Below are 13,188 nucleotides of genomic sequence, written 5' to 3'. Positions count from 1 at the left end.
GAGTGCTCCTGCCCTTCCTCTCCCTCACTTCTCCTTCGCAGGAGCTCACTGGAGGGAAGAGCCAGGTTCTGTGTGCTCCATGGCCTACAGCTGCTCCTCCAGCTCTCCAGAGGGAGAGAGACCCCAGGAGAGGGTGGGGACCACCAGCAAGCACTGAGTCCCACTAGAAGTCATGGAGAGTTCATTTTTTAAATCAACAGCAAACTTCTGAGCACCCGTGGATGACTAATCCCAAATCCGTTCACACCCACGTGCCTGTGACCATTTCCATTTCCATTTCCTGGTTGGTCCTGGCCTGAAACACCCAGAAATACAAACGTGCCTGGCTTATCTGCCCTGATATCCCAGCTCCAGTGCTTCCTGTGACAGTCCAGCCCCCCCAGTGCCCCTGCAGAGCCCCAGGATGTCCCAGCAGGCCGGGGGACACCTTCATGTCCCCAAGGCCATACATACAGTCCCCAGTGCCACCTGGACCTTCCTCCCACCCCAGTGTCCTGTGGGCATCCTCCACCACCCCACTGAGCCAGCACCCCAGGGACCTTCCCCAGAGCCTCACAGCCAGCCACGATCCCCCACAGAGCACTCCTGGACTGTCCCCAGTGTCCCACGGGCACCCTCTGGTGTTCTGCACACCTCCCCTGATGCCCTGTGCACCCCAGGGACCATCCCCTGATGCCCTGTGCCCCGTGCCCAATGCTCAGGACCCTCCAGGTGCCCCACGGCAGCTCCCAGTGCCCCGTGGTCCCTCCCCCGATGCCCCGTGTCCCCTGCCCGATGCCCCAGGACCCTCCTCAGTGCCCCGTGGACAGTCCCCAGTGCCCCACGGACCCCCGTGATGCCCCACGGACCGCCCCCCGATGCCCCACGGACCGCCCCCGATGCCCCCAGCTGCTCCAGTGGCCCGTGGACCCTCCCCAGTGCCCCCTCCCCAGTGTCCCCCGTCCCCTCCAGGTGTCCCTGTGTCCCCTTCTCCATTCCCCCGGACCCCCGTGGATGCCCGGGGACAGCCCCCCCTGCCCCGCGGCTCGCGGAGCCCCGTGATGCCCGCACCGCCCTCCCTCCAATTCCCCTTGGGCAGTCCCCGTTTCCCCACGGACGCCGCCCGCCGATCCCCCTCGTTCCCTCCCCGGTGCCCCGTGTCCCCTGGCCGGTCCCGCCACCCGGAGCCCCGTTCCCGTTCCCGGCGTGCCCGTTCCCCGCTCCGGGGGCGGCCCGTCCCGCCGCTCCCGCCCCGCCCCGTCCCGTCCGCGGGTGACTCACGGCGGGCGGGGGCTGCCGGCGGCGCGGCGGGCGGGGGCACGGCGGGACCTCCGAGCCATGGCCCCGCCGCTGCTGCTGCCGCTGCTGCCGCTGCTGCTGCCGCTGCCGCCGGCCCGCGGTGAGCCGGGGTCCCGGGCGGGCGCTCCGCGGGGCGGGGGTGGCGGCACGGCCCGGGGATGCTCGCGGGGATGCTTTCCCCCCGCGGGTCTCGGGGGGCAGCTCGGCTGTCGCCTCCCGAGGGAGGGTGATGGGGAAGGGACGCGCGGGGCCGGGCTCGCTCCCACGGGGATGCTGCCGGTGCCTCGGGAAGGAGAGAGGAGGGGGACAAGCGATGGCTCAGCCGGGGAGGTGGTCCGGGACTCATCCGCCCCGTCCCAACCCGGCCTTTGGGGCTCTCGGGAAAAGCCAAGCGTTTACGGCAGGAATTCTCCGCTCCGACACCCGAGGAAGGCTGGGAGGGGGCTGAGCCAGCCAGGCACCAGCCGCTCTCCCCGGCAGCCCCCACAGCCGCCAGACGCCGAGTCACACGCGGTGCCATCGCCGTGGGGAGCTGCAAAACCTCTCCGTGCAGCAGGGGCGCGGGGGGGTCTGGCCCCAGAGGGACTTGCTCGCTCCCAGGTGATGCTGAGCGCTCCGTGTTGGCCGGGCTGGGGCGGCTGCGGCTCCTGGAGCCCGCCGGGGAGCTGCGTTCCCAGCCGGTACCCCGGGATTCGCTCCTCGCTGTGCCGACGGGGAGGGGGGGTTTGGGGTGGGCATCAGGGAAAGGTTCTTCCCCCAGGGAATGGGCACAGCCCCGAGGCTGCCGGAGCTCCAGGAGAGCTTGGACCCCGCTCCAGGGATGCCCAGCCCAGGGTGGGGTTGTTGGGGGTCTGTGCGGGGCCGGGAGCTGGATCCATGATCCCTGTGGCAGCTCGGGATGCTCTGTGACTCGGCTGCTCCCGGGTACGTGTCTCAAGGCTCTCGGTTCCGCAGGCTCCCCGGCCGGGCTGGAGCAGAAGCTGCCGCACGTGGAGAGCTACGAGACGGTGCTGCCGCGGGAGCTGCCGGTGCCCCGGGCCAAGCGGGAGCTCTCCGCCCCTCCGGTGAGTCCCAGCTCGGCACAGCTTCCCTGGGATCTGCCCGGGGGATGCACCCAGCAGGGATCCTGCCCCAGCACCGGGCTCAGAGCGGGACCCCCCACCAGACCCCCTCAGCCCCGCACCAAGAGAGCGACGTGCCGCCCATTCCTTGCCTTGCTGCCACCCCAGAGGATGGAGATGCTGGAGCAGTTGATCAGATCAGCTTTTCTGGCTGGTTTGGGGCTAATTAGGAGCTGCAGACAGCGGGGTGCACTCCTGGGGAGAGGGGCTGCTTTCTCCAGTGCTTTTTTTGGAGGCGTGACCCAGCGGTGCCACCTCTCGCAGCCTTGCCGTGATCTTGTGACATCTGGTCTTTCCTTAAGGAGGGGTTTGCTGAGCCTCGTGGAGCTGTAAGCACTTTTCTTGCTGTGTTTGCTGAAGTTGGGGCTTTTTTTGTCCTTTGGGACGGAGAAATAAGAATCAGAAAGTTGCAGAAATCCACATGAAAGCAAACCAGGGCTGTTTTTCTTGGGAAACCTGGCAATTTGGGGGAAGGAATGGGGTTTGAGTCAGGAGTTTGGAGTGCTTGATGTTGACGTCCATAGGATGCCTTGACCTCAAAGTCACTTTCCTCATTGCCTTACAGTGAAATTCAGCCAATTTTTTTTTTTTAATTCCTTTTCTAGCCCCAAAAAGCGCCAATTTTAGCGCCTGGAGGGATGGAGGGACCGGGGACACGCATTCCCTAGTGCCATACAGCACGTTCCCCTGTGATTCAAACCCTTCCTGATAAGCTAGCTTCAAAAACACTCCCCGAAAGCATCTGTTTTCCCTGCTCTAGAAACCTAAACTTGTCCACGAGACAAACATTCCCCGGGCTATTTAGAGACGCCATCTGTGCCGGGCTCGGCGCCGATCCCGCCGGGAAGGGGAGCTCACCCACCTCGGGATCCCTCTGGAGAGGACATCTGCCCCGAGCTGGGAGCCTCGGGGCTGCCTCGGGGGCTGTCTGGTGGTGGCACCTGCATTTGGTCTTGGCTCGGGTGGTCCTTGGACATCCCAAACCTGCCTTGTTCAGGGGAGGGAGCCTCCTGCTCTCCAAGCCCTTTTTTTGCTGCCCCTTGGAGAGAGGTCATCTGGGTGGGGAAGAAGCTCTCAGCAAGGTTTGACCACCACCAAGCCCCTCTGGGGCAGAGATGGGTGTGCTCCTCCTGTAGCCAGGACAGCCACAGGCCACCAGGAGCTGGCTCTGGGGCTGGAGTGGCTGGGACAAGTGGGATTGGTCCAGCAGGTGAGGGTTGAGGCAGATCAGCTATCCCCTGGCTTTGCTTAAAAACCCAAAAGTTCATCCCTGCAGGCAGGGTGGAGCCGTGGATCCTGCAGCACGGGATCTCCTGGGTGCCAGCCTTCCCAGGAGAGTGCCACACCCGGGCTCTCCATGGAAAGGGCTCTGGAAAAGTGTGCGAGGCCTCTTGGCTCTGCCCACCTGAGCTCGGGTGGGATGGGACATCCCCTCCCCATCCTCTCTGGCTCTCTGGGTCACTCACTGAGAGCAGCTGGAGAAAATCCCTGCTCTCCCTTCTCTTTGGTTGTGGCTCTGCTGTGCTGGCTCAGCACGGCCACGGGGCTCCAGGGATGCTCCCAAAGCCTTCCCGTCTGGAGCCCTTGCACAGCCCATGCTAATGAGGAAGGGGGTGATTCAGAGCAGCTTTATCAGGACTTTTTATTTTAAACTTGCCCTGGGGCCGTCTCGCCGAGACGCTCCCTGGCCCAGCACCCCCTCCCAAGCGCTTTCCTGCCATTCCTTGAGACCTCTTCTGGCCTTGGCCTTGCCAACAATAACAAAGGATGGCTTTGTTGGCCTGCAGGGGTTGGGAGACGCTGTTCATAAGAGAAGAATTTTCCAGGGACCCACGAGCACGCTGGAGCTGCACACCAGGGAGAACGGGGGCAGCTGAGTGACAGGCAAAGCCTCTCACCTGGCCCCGCTGGCACTGAGTCAGCAGGGCTTTCCACTCAGCCTCGCTCCTTCCAGGGTGCAGATCATCCCCTGGGAATGCTGAGCCATGGCATGACAGCCAGCGCTGTCACCCTCCCCGGGAGAGGCAGCACACCTCATCCCTGAGGAATGCTGGCCCCATGGGAAAGGTTTGTGGTGCCTTTGGCTGGGCTCTCTCCACACTTGGGTTTGGCAAGGGCTGAGGATGTGCCCTCAGGGGAGATGGATGTGCCCTCAGGAGAGGTGGATGTGCCCTCAGGGGAGGTGGATGTGCCCTCAGGGGAGATGGATGTGCCCTCAGGGGAGGTGGATGTGCCCTCAGGGGAGGTGGATGTGCCCTCAGGGGAGGTCTCAGATCCCCCGTGGCCAGGGCACAGCCTGACACAGGACCGTGACTCCATCCCAGTGACCCCAGTGGGATGGGGCCTCCGGAGGAGGAGATGACAGGATAGCCCAGAGGGGAACACTTTTCCTGTAGGAACATCTCCATCCTGAGGGTTCAGGGCTCAGCTGGCTGAGCCACAGCCACCCTGGCTCCCTCCCCCCGGGGCTGGGGACACAGTGACACTAAAATGTGCCCTGGGAGGGCGAGGAGAGCCAAGGGAAGCAGTTCCCTGAACGTGGTGTGGTGTGTCAGATCAGGCAGGAGGAAGAAGCCTCTGCTGATAGGAGCCACAGGGAGCTCTGTGGTTCAGCTGGTGAGTAAGTGCTGAACTCAGACCCAAAAAAGGAGCTCTGTGACTGATGAGTAGGAAACCTCAGCCCGTGGCAGGGCCATCTGCAGCCGTGTGTCAGACACGGGAAACCAGGCTCTGCTGACTCCGTCTCCTCGTGGTGACCTGTTCCTCATCTCAGGATGTGCCGGGGATTTGCCTTGCTGCCCACACGCTTTCTTCCTTCTCTTCTGGTTTCCTGTGTCTTTGCTGCGTGCCCCCAGGCTGAGCAGGGCACACACAGACCCTGCTGTCCCCTGGGCAGGACAGGGCCCCCTCTGGAGCAGCTCCGGCTGCTGCTGAGTGTCTGAGGGCACCTCTCTTTCATGCAGAGCACCTACCCAAGCCACGTCCTCTACGGCATCCGTGCTGAAGGCAGGGAGCACCTCCTGTGGCTGGAGAAGAACAGGTGAGTGCAGGTGGGCACCCCGAGCATCCCTTCTCCAAGGTGTCACTGCCCACTGACCTAAGCCTCAGCCCAGAGCACTTTATTCCCTCCCTGCCAAGCCCACCCGGGGGTGTCACAGTCCCCACACGCTCCCCCCAAAGCTGCTGATGCCCCCTGCCCGCCCCGCAGGGCCCTGCTGGGGCAGCACTACACCGAGACTCACTACTCTGCCGATGGCTCGGAGATCACGGAGCGGCCGGACACCCAGGTACGGGCTGGCTGCGGGGGGAGCCGCCTTCCCACCCCGCGGGGCCCGGCAGCCCCCACAGCTCTGCCCCCTCTCTCGGCAGGATCACTGCTTCTACCAGGGCCACGTGCGGGGACAGCCCGACTCGGCAGCGAGCATCAGCACCTGCGGCGGCCTCAGGTAGGGCCCCTGGAGCCCGCTCCTGGCTGGGGACAGCTGCCAGCCTCGGCACCGTGACCCGCAGTGACCGAGCCCCGGTGACCCGGTGTGACCGAGCCCCGGCCGTGCGGATGGAGTGAGAGCTCAGCTTTCCCTGCGGAAGGGAAGATGACATCCCTCTTCCTGCTGGAGGCGCTGGCCCTGGCTGGCTGCCCGGCAGGAAAGGCTCGCGGCACTTTTTGGGGGCTGACTCACGGCAGGGGGGTGAGAGTGGAGCCCTGACACCGCGGGAGCTCCGGGCAGCAGCGCCCTCGCTGGATCCATCCTTAAGGGATCGGCTGCTGGAGCCAGGGACATCCCTGCTGCCCGAAGCGCTGGGTGCTCCCCGTGCCGTGGGTGCTGTGCCAGCAGCTGTATTTATACAGAATCCCAGAATGGTTTGGGATGGAAGGTCCCAGGGACACCTTCCACCAGACCGGGTTCCTCCAGCCTGGCCTTGAACAACCCCAGGGATTGGGCACCTGCCACGGGCACTGCCAGGGGTGGCTGTCGGGTCTGTCCGTGCCCTGCCTGTCCCCCAGCCTGACTCCTGCCCCCTCTCTCTCGCTCCCCAGTGGGTTTTTCCGCGTGAATGGGACCACGTTCGTGCTGGAGCCGCTGGAGGGGGCCGTGGCCGGGCGGCACGCCGTGTACCGGGCTGCTCACCTGCGGGGCAAGCGCGGCACCTGCCGGGAGCCCGGCGCCACCCTGCGCTACGACCGCGAGCCCAAAACCCCGGCAGCCATGAAGCTCCACCGCTGGGTAGGGATGGTTCTGCATCGCTGCTCCCTCCTGAGCCGGCTCTGTGAAGTCCTGGGGAGCGGGGAGTGCCCTGTGAAGCCGGGGGTCGGGGGTTTCTGGTGGGGACAGGCCTTGGGATCCTGCGCTGTCAGCAGGAGCATCCTCCCTGCCAGGGGCTCTGTGGTATCCCAGCTGCAGGCTTGGGTTTTCCAGCATGTGAGCTGCAAGAAGTCTGATACCCAGCAAAACAAGATCCCAGAGCTGAGCTAGGAGACCTGCTAACCTTGGAAGGTCCTCCAGGGTCTGACACACCCCACGGGATGTGGGTCAGCTGGTGGCTTGGCAAGCTGAGCCCCACTTTCCTCTTCCCTTTCAGAAATCAGGTCCCGTACAAAAAGGTCCCCGGTACGTGGAGCTGGTGCTGGTGGCAGACAACCAGGAGGTAAAGCAGGGAGAGCTGGTGCCTGGGGGTTTGCTGTCACAGTGAGGAGCTCACAGCCACCCTGGGGATGTCTCTGTGTCCTTCCCACAGTTCAGGAAGCACAAGGACCTCCGCACCGTGCAGAACCGCATGAAGGAAATCGTGAACCACGTGGACAAGGTGAGCCCAGGCTCTGGAGCCACCCCCCAGCTCTGGTGTGGGTACAGAGGAGGTGGCACACAGCCTGGCACGGGTGGGCTGGTGGAGCTGGAGCCAGTCTCAGGCCCTCAGGGGGCTGCTGCAGGGTGACCACATCCCTCGGCCAGCTGCATGTGCAGTGTGGGCAGGAGTGGCCTGGCTCTGTCCACGAGGGAAATTTTGTCCTGTAACCCCTGGGAGCACATCCCGTGGCCACTCTAGGCTGGAGTGGCTGCTGACAAAGGGAGGGATGCACTGGGCCATGCTGGGTTTCCTGATGGCTTTGCTTCAGCCCCAGTTGCTGGTTAGCAGTGTGGGAGCCACATCCCAGCCTCCACCAGCCAAGAGGGAGCCCAGAGGTTTGGGGGGAAATCCTGTGTCCATGGTCACCCCAGCTTGTGTCATTTATTGAGGTCACAGAGCTGACTTTGCCCAGTGAGGAGCGTCCTGGGCTCGGCTGCAGCTCCCAGGGGCAGGTGGGACCTCCCTGCTGCTGCTGCAGCCCAAATCCAGGCTCCCCCTGGGCCATGTCCCACCCCAGCTCTACCAGCCCCTTCGCCTGCGGGTGGCCCTGATTGGCCTGGAGGTGTGGAACCACAGGGACAAGATCACAGTCAGCCCCAACCCCGAGGTGACACTGGACAACTTCCTGCACTGGCGGGAGTCGGAGCTGCTGCGCAAGAAGCCCCACGACAACGCCCAGCTGATCACGTAAGGACAGGGGGGCCACCACCCTGCCACCCTCCCGGCCCTGCCACCGCCCAGGGCACGTGGCCAGTGTGGCATCTCAATCCCACAGGGGTGTTGACTTCCACGGCAACACCGTGGGGCTGGCCAAGAAGCTGGTGATGTGCACCAGGGACTCGGGCGGCGTCAACCAGGTGGGTCCTGTGCCCTGCCCTCCCTGCTCCGCGTCCTCCAGAGCCACCCCCTCCTCCTCTGGCCCCCAGCTGTCCCCCTCTGCAGCCTCAAGGCTGGATTTGGGCCCTGGCATCTCCGTCCCCTAAGTGACTGAGAGAAGTGGACACCCAGCTGGGTACCTGTGGTACCTTTGGTGCACCTGGAAAGCCTCCCAGAGAAGCTCCATGGACACAGGAGCTGGGATTTTAGGAGGCTATGAGGTGGCTGGGACTGGCTGTGCTCCTCATTCCTCCCAAGGAGCAGGAGAGGTTTGGCTGTGTGACCTCCCAGAGCCACCACAAAGCATCGTTTTTGGAGCAGCCACTTTGTCTGAGCTCACTGGCAGCCCTGAGAGACCAATCTGGGAGTCTTGAGGGGCCACGTCCAGCTTGTCCCTTACCTGAGCATGGCAGTGAGACACGTGGAGAAGCTGTGACAAACCAGAAGGGCACTTAACCCCTGCTGAGCTCCTTGTCCCACAGGATCACAGCACCAACCCCATCGGCGCCGCGTCCACCATGGCCCACGAGATGGGGCACAACCTGGGCATGTCCCACGATGAGGACGTCGCCGGCTGCCGCTGCCCCGTCCCCAAAGCTGACGGGGGCTGCGTCATGGCAGGGAGCGTTGGGTGAGTGAAGGAGGCAGGGGCCATCCCGGGCAGCAAACACACGGAGGTGTCCTCTGGCAGGGCGTCCTGATGGGTGGAACCAGGGAGATGGCCAGCTCTGGGTGGACAACCCACCCCACCCCACCTCACCTCACTGTTTATTGTTGTCACCGCTTTGTAATGAAGGGATGGGACTAGTTTTGGGCTAAGAACCATTTATTGCTGAGATAAACATCAGTCGAGGCTGTGAGGTTTTAGAGGAGCAAGCAGTCAGCAATAGCTTGGAGCAGTCACAAGTTCTTTGTTACAAGGCAATACAGAACTTTCTAACCCCATGGAGAGATCCCACAAGGTTCATTTTGCTTTTCTAACCTATAACCTTTGCTTCACTGTGCATACTTTTGCCCAGTGGGCTTCTGTCACACTTAAACACATATGCTTCTGTTATAACTTCTAAACTCTCAATTTATTCCATACAGCCACACCTCTACATTACAAACCTTTCACCATCTCATCAATGCAGTTTCTCACTTACTTAAGCCATATTCTATACAACTATAGAACATAAGTTTATTATTTTTATGCTTAATACCTGTGTATTGTATTTTTACATCAACCCAAGCTTCTCCCAAGGCTGCAGATCAAACCCTTCCGTGTCTGTGGAACTTTCTGTTTCTCCGGTTCCCACAGCTGCAGGTGCCTGTGAGCGGGTGTCCCTCCCGCTGCCCCGGGCTCTGTGCTGACGATGGCTCCGTGCCCCTGCAGGCTGGTTTACCCCAAGCTCTTCAGCCGCTGCAGCGAGCAGGACATGTGGCAGTTCCTGGGGGACCCGCGCACCAGCTGCCTGCTGAACGCGCCGCGCGCGGACGAGCTCTACGGGGGCCCGGTGTGCGGGAACCAGTTTGTGGAGCGGGGAGAGCAGTGCGACTGCGGCACGCCCCAGGTGGGCAGGCTCTGCCGGGGGCTGGCAGAGAGGGAGGGCAGCAGGGGCCTCAGATCTGTCCAGCTCCTGGTGCTTCTGACAAGAAATAACTGGCGGGGGATATCCGTGTGTGCCACGCCTCGTTTAGCTGGGTGTGATTTCAGCCTAGGAAAGATGGACATCCCCCCGTGTCCTCCAAAGATGTCCCACTTCAGGAGGGACATCAGGGCATGCTGTTCCTCGTCCCTACCAGCATGTCACAGGGTGGGGAGGAATTGAGACAGACAGACACTGCCTCTGGGACAAATCCCTTGTCACAGCCCTGTGCTGGCACCTGAAGGAATGCTCCCCTGATCCACTGAGCGCAGAAATCCTCACCTTTTCTCCTTCCTGGAGACGTGCAAAGGGAACCAGCTCAGGCTCCATCTTCTGAAAAAATCCTTTCTGGTCCTTTGGTTCGGGGTTGGTAATGGGGATAAAGAGGCAGCTGGAACAGCCCCCACCTGGGATGTTGTTGAGCTTTTGGCCCGTGGTTCAGCCCATGGCAGCTACACTGCTATGGGCACCTGGTGACATGACAGACTGGTCCCCTTCCTGGAAAGGAAGGAAAGGGTCCTTCAGGGGCTTCCAGGAGGGTTTCAGCCCATCCCTGTCTCGCAGGAGTGCTCGGACCGCTGCTGCAATGCCACCACGTGCCAGCTGAGAGAGGGAGCCGAGTGTGCCCGAGGGGAATGCTGCCAGGACTGCAAGGTACTGCCGCCACCGGGGAGCAGCTCCGCAGGCTCTTGGGCAGGAGAAGAGCCGGTGCGAGCCCTGGAGGAGTCTCTGTGCTGTGCAGCGGCTCAGTCGGTAGCAGAGTGTCAGCTCTGGATGCAGGGGGTGCTGGGGACATTCCCAGAGCGGGATGCTGCTGTGCTGTGGTGCCTGCAGAAGTGAGAGCATCCGGGCAGTGCTGACACCCGGGTTCTCCGTGCAGGTGAAGGCTGCAGGCACGCTCTGCCGGGCCAGCAAGAACGACTGCGACCTCGCCGAGCACTGCAGCGGCCTCAGCGCCGAGTGCCCCGAGGATGTGTTCCAGGAGAACGGCATCTCCTGCCAGCACGGCAGCGGCTACTGCTACAACGGGGCCTGCCCTTCGCACGGCGAGCAGTGCCGGGCGCTCTGGGGCGCAGGTAGGGCTCCCTCCCCGCCCATCCTCCTGCCCCACCCGCTGCGCTCCCTCCCTGCATCCCGAGCCGCTGATCCCCAAGCGGGCTCCGGCGCCGTGTGACCCTTTCCGCGCGTCCCGCAGAGGCGCAGGTGGCTCCCGACGTCTGCTTCAAGCACAACAGCGAGCAGCACGTCCACCTGCACTGCCTCACCGAGTACGGCAAGCAGCCCTGCAGCCCCAAGTAAGGACGGGGGGCGGCGGTGGGTGCCCCAGCGCGGCCGGGCTCCTCCCGCCGGCGCTCACGGCTGTGTCCCGCAGGGATGTCAAGTGCGGCACGCTGCTGTGCCTGAGCGACAAGAGCCAGCCCATCCTGGGCAGCGGCTACTACTCCTTCGGCTACTACTTCGGCCGCTTCAAGTGCAAGGCGGTGATCGCGGGCAGCGACGCCGGCGAGGCGGCCGAGCTGCGGCTGGTGCCCACGGGCGCCAAGTGCGGCGAGGAGATGGTGAGAGCCGCGCCGGGGCCGGGCCGGGCCGGGCCGGGGCAGGGCGAGCGCCGGCCCGGGGCAGCCTCAGAGCGCCGCTGCCTGCCCGCAGGTCTGCTACGCCGGGCGCTGCCAGAACCTCCTGGTCTACGGCGACAAGAACTGCTCGGCCAAGTGCAACAACCACGGGGTAGGCGGCGGGACGGCCCCGCCGGGCTCCCGGGCCCCGCCGGGCTCCCGGGCCCCGCGGCACGGACCGGCCTGACCGCGCTCTGCCCGCTCCTCGCAGGTGTGCAACCACCGCCGCGAGTGCCACTGCGAGCCCGGCTGGGCCGCGCCCTACTGCGAGCAGGAGATCTCAGGGATCGCCGCAGGTACGGCGCCGAGCGGGGAGCCCGGGGAGGGGCTGGCACCGCCCGGGGTGCCGCCCCGTCCCCAGCGCCCGGTTTTGTCCCCGCAGGCAGCGGCAGCGCGGCGCTGGCGGCCGGGCTGGCCGTGCTGGCGCTGGCCGGCGCCGGGCTGGGCAGCGGCCTGCTGCTCCTCAGAGCCAGGGCGGCGCGGCGCTCCCACAAAGGGTAACTCCCGCCCCCGCCGCTCGGGGCTGAGCCCCACGGGCGCCCCGAGCAGCCCCACATGGTGCCTGTGTCCCACAGGAGCTCCAGCGGGACTCCCTCCGGCCTGGCCAACCCGCTGTTCCAGGAGGGCGGCCGGGCGCGGCCGTGCCGCCGCCAGCTGTCCCGCAAGGACATAGGCCGGCCCAGCCTGCTCAGCAGCACGGCAGCGCCGCGGGGCCGGGCACGGAGCCCCGTGAGGGGCCAGGCACGGAGCCCCGTGCTGGCCCGGGCACACAGCCCCGTGCTGGCCCCGCAGCCACCCGCCCCCGGCCCGCTGGGGCCGCCTCGCTCCCCTCCGGCATGGGCCCCGCAGGTAACCACCCCTCCCAAAGCCCCCCTGTGCGGGCACACCCCGGCTGGGGGACCCTTCCTGTCCCGCTCCGGGTCCTGCTGGAGTCTGTGAGGCAGTCGGGTCTCTCCTCCCGGCAGGCGAAGCCGAAGCCGCCCAGCAAACCTCTGCCAGCGCTGAAGGGCAAAGCGCCGAGCCACGGCGAGGGCACGCCGGCACCGTCCCTTCCACCCTTTCAGCGGTGTCCCCCGCCCAAGGTGGCCCTGAAGCCGCCCCCTGCCAGGAGGTGACCAAGGATGCTCCATCCGCCACCGCGGCCGGCCGGGAGCGGCACAGCTGGGTGGTGGCACAGCTGGAGAGCCATGGTCTCGCTTCCACCCTTACTTGAATTGCCGGCCAGACCCTCGGACCCTGCCCGGGGTGGGCACCAGTGTTTACAGATCCTCGAGTTGTGCCTTAATGGACTCGGCAGCCTCACGGTCCAGCCGGGGCTTCCCAAGGAAACCAGGAGCGGGGACAATGCCAGCTCCGGCTTGGAGGACCAACCCACGTTGCGCCCTGGGAGCTGCTGCCTTCTCTCCCGACGTCCTGAATGTGTCCTGTCCTCCTGCCCTTCCCTGCCGGAGAGAGGAGCTCCTGGCACCACGGGGCAGGAGGAGCACAGCGCCGTGGGGACCTGCCCCAGGGACAGCACCCCGGGGGATGTCACCAGGGGCTGTGGCAGGTCCGAGCTGGGCTTGGCCTCCCCACGGGGCTTTTATCTCTGGAGTTATTCCTCGAGTGTTCAAAAGGGAATTCCCTGGGAGCCTTTTTACTGCAGCCATTTATTTATGACCCTTATGTGACCATTTTGAGCCACTTGCTGTAGAACCAGGCCTCCCATTTTTTGATATAATTTAGGTTCAAGGCTTTTATACCAATAAAGACTGAAGGAAGAGGTGTCATGGGGTGTGTCTGGGCAGGAGGGCACAGCGGGGTGGCAGCAGGCAGGGAGCT

The 13,188-nt window shown here is 64.4% G+C and overlaps 1 protein-coding gene across 1 annotated transcript; it reads left to right on the top strand.

The window, feature by feature from the left end:
• The first annotated feature begins 1,149 nt into the window (after positions 1–1,149).
• Positions 1,150–13,131, top strand: ADAM8 (ADAM metallopeptidase domain 8). The gene is made up of 21 exons (XM_064429881.1): positions 1,150–1,378; positions 2,233–2,342; positions 5,363–5,439; positions 5,608–5,686; positions 5,769–5,845; positions 6,439–6,625; positions 6,981–7,046; positions 7,137–7,205; positions 7,765–7,934; positions 8,023–8,104; positions 8,606–8,754; positions 9,499–9,676; positions 10,316–10,405; positions 10,632–10,827; positions 10,947–11,046; positions 11,124–11,310; positions 11,402–11,479; positions 11,579–11,663; positions 11,750–11,864; positions 11,943–12,216; positions 12,333–13,131. Exons 1-21 carry the CDS (start codon positions 1,318–1,320, stop codon positions 12,480–12,482), a joined length of 2,580 nt encoding a protein of 859 aa, XP_064285951.1. The 5' UTR covers positions 1,150–1,317; the 3' UTR covers positions 12,483–13,131.
• Positions 13,132–13,188: the final 57 nt, after the last annotated feature.

The sequence above is a fragment of the Passer domesticus genome, chromosome 8 (assembly GCF_036417665.1).
Source record: "Passer domesticus isolate bPasDom1 chromosome 8, bPasDom1.hap1, whole genome shotgun sequence".
Classification (NCBI taxonomy): domain Eukaryota; kingdom Metazoa; phylum Chordata; class Aves; order Passeriformes; family Passeridae; genus Passer; species Passer domesticus.
The sequence above is the reverse complement of the archived record's forward strand: the minus strand, read 5'-3'. Positions and strand labels throughout refer to the sequence as shown.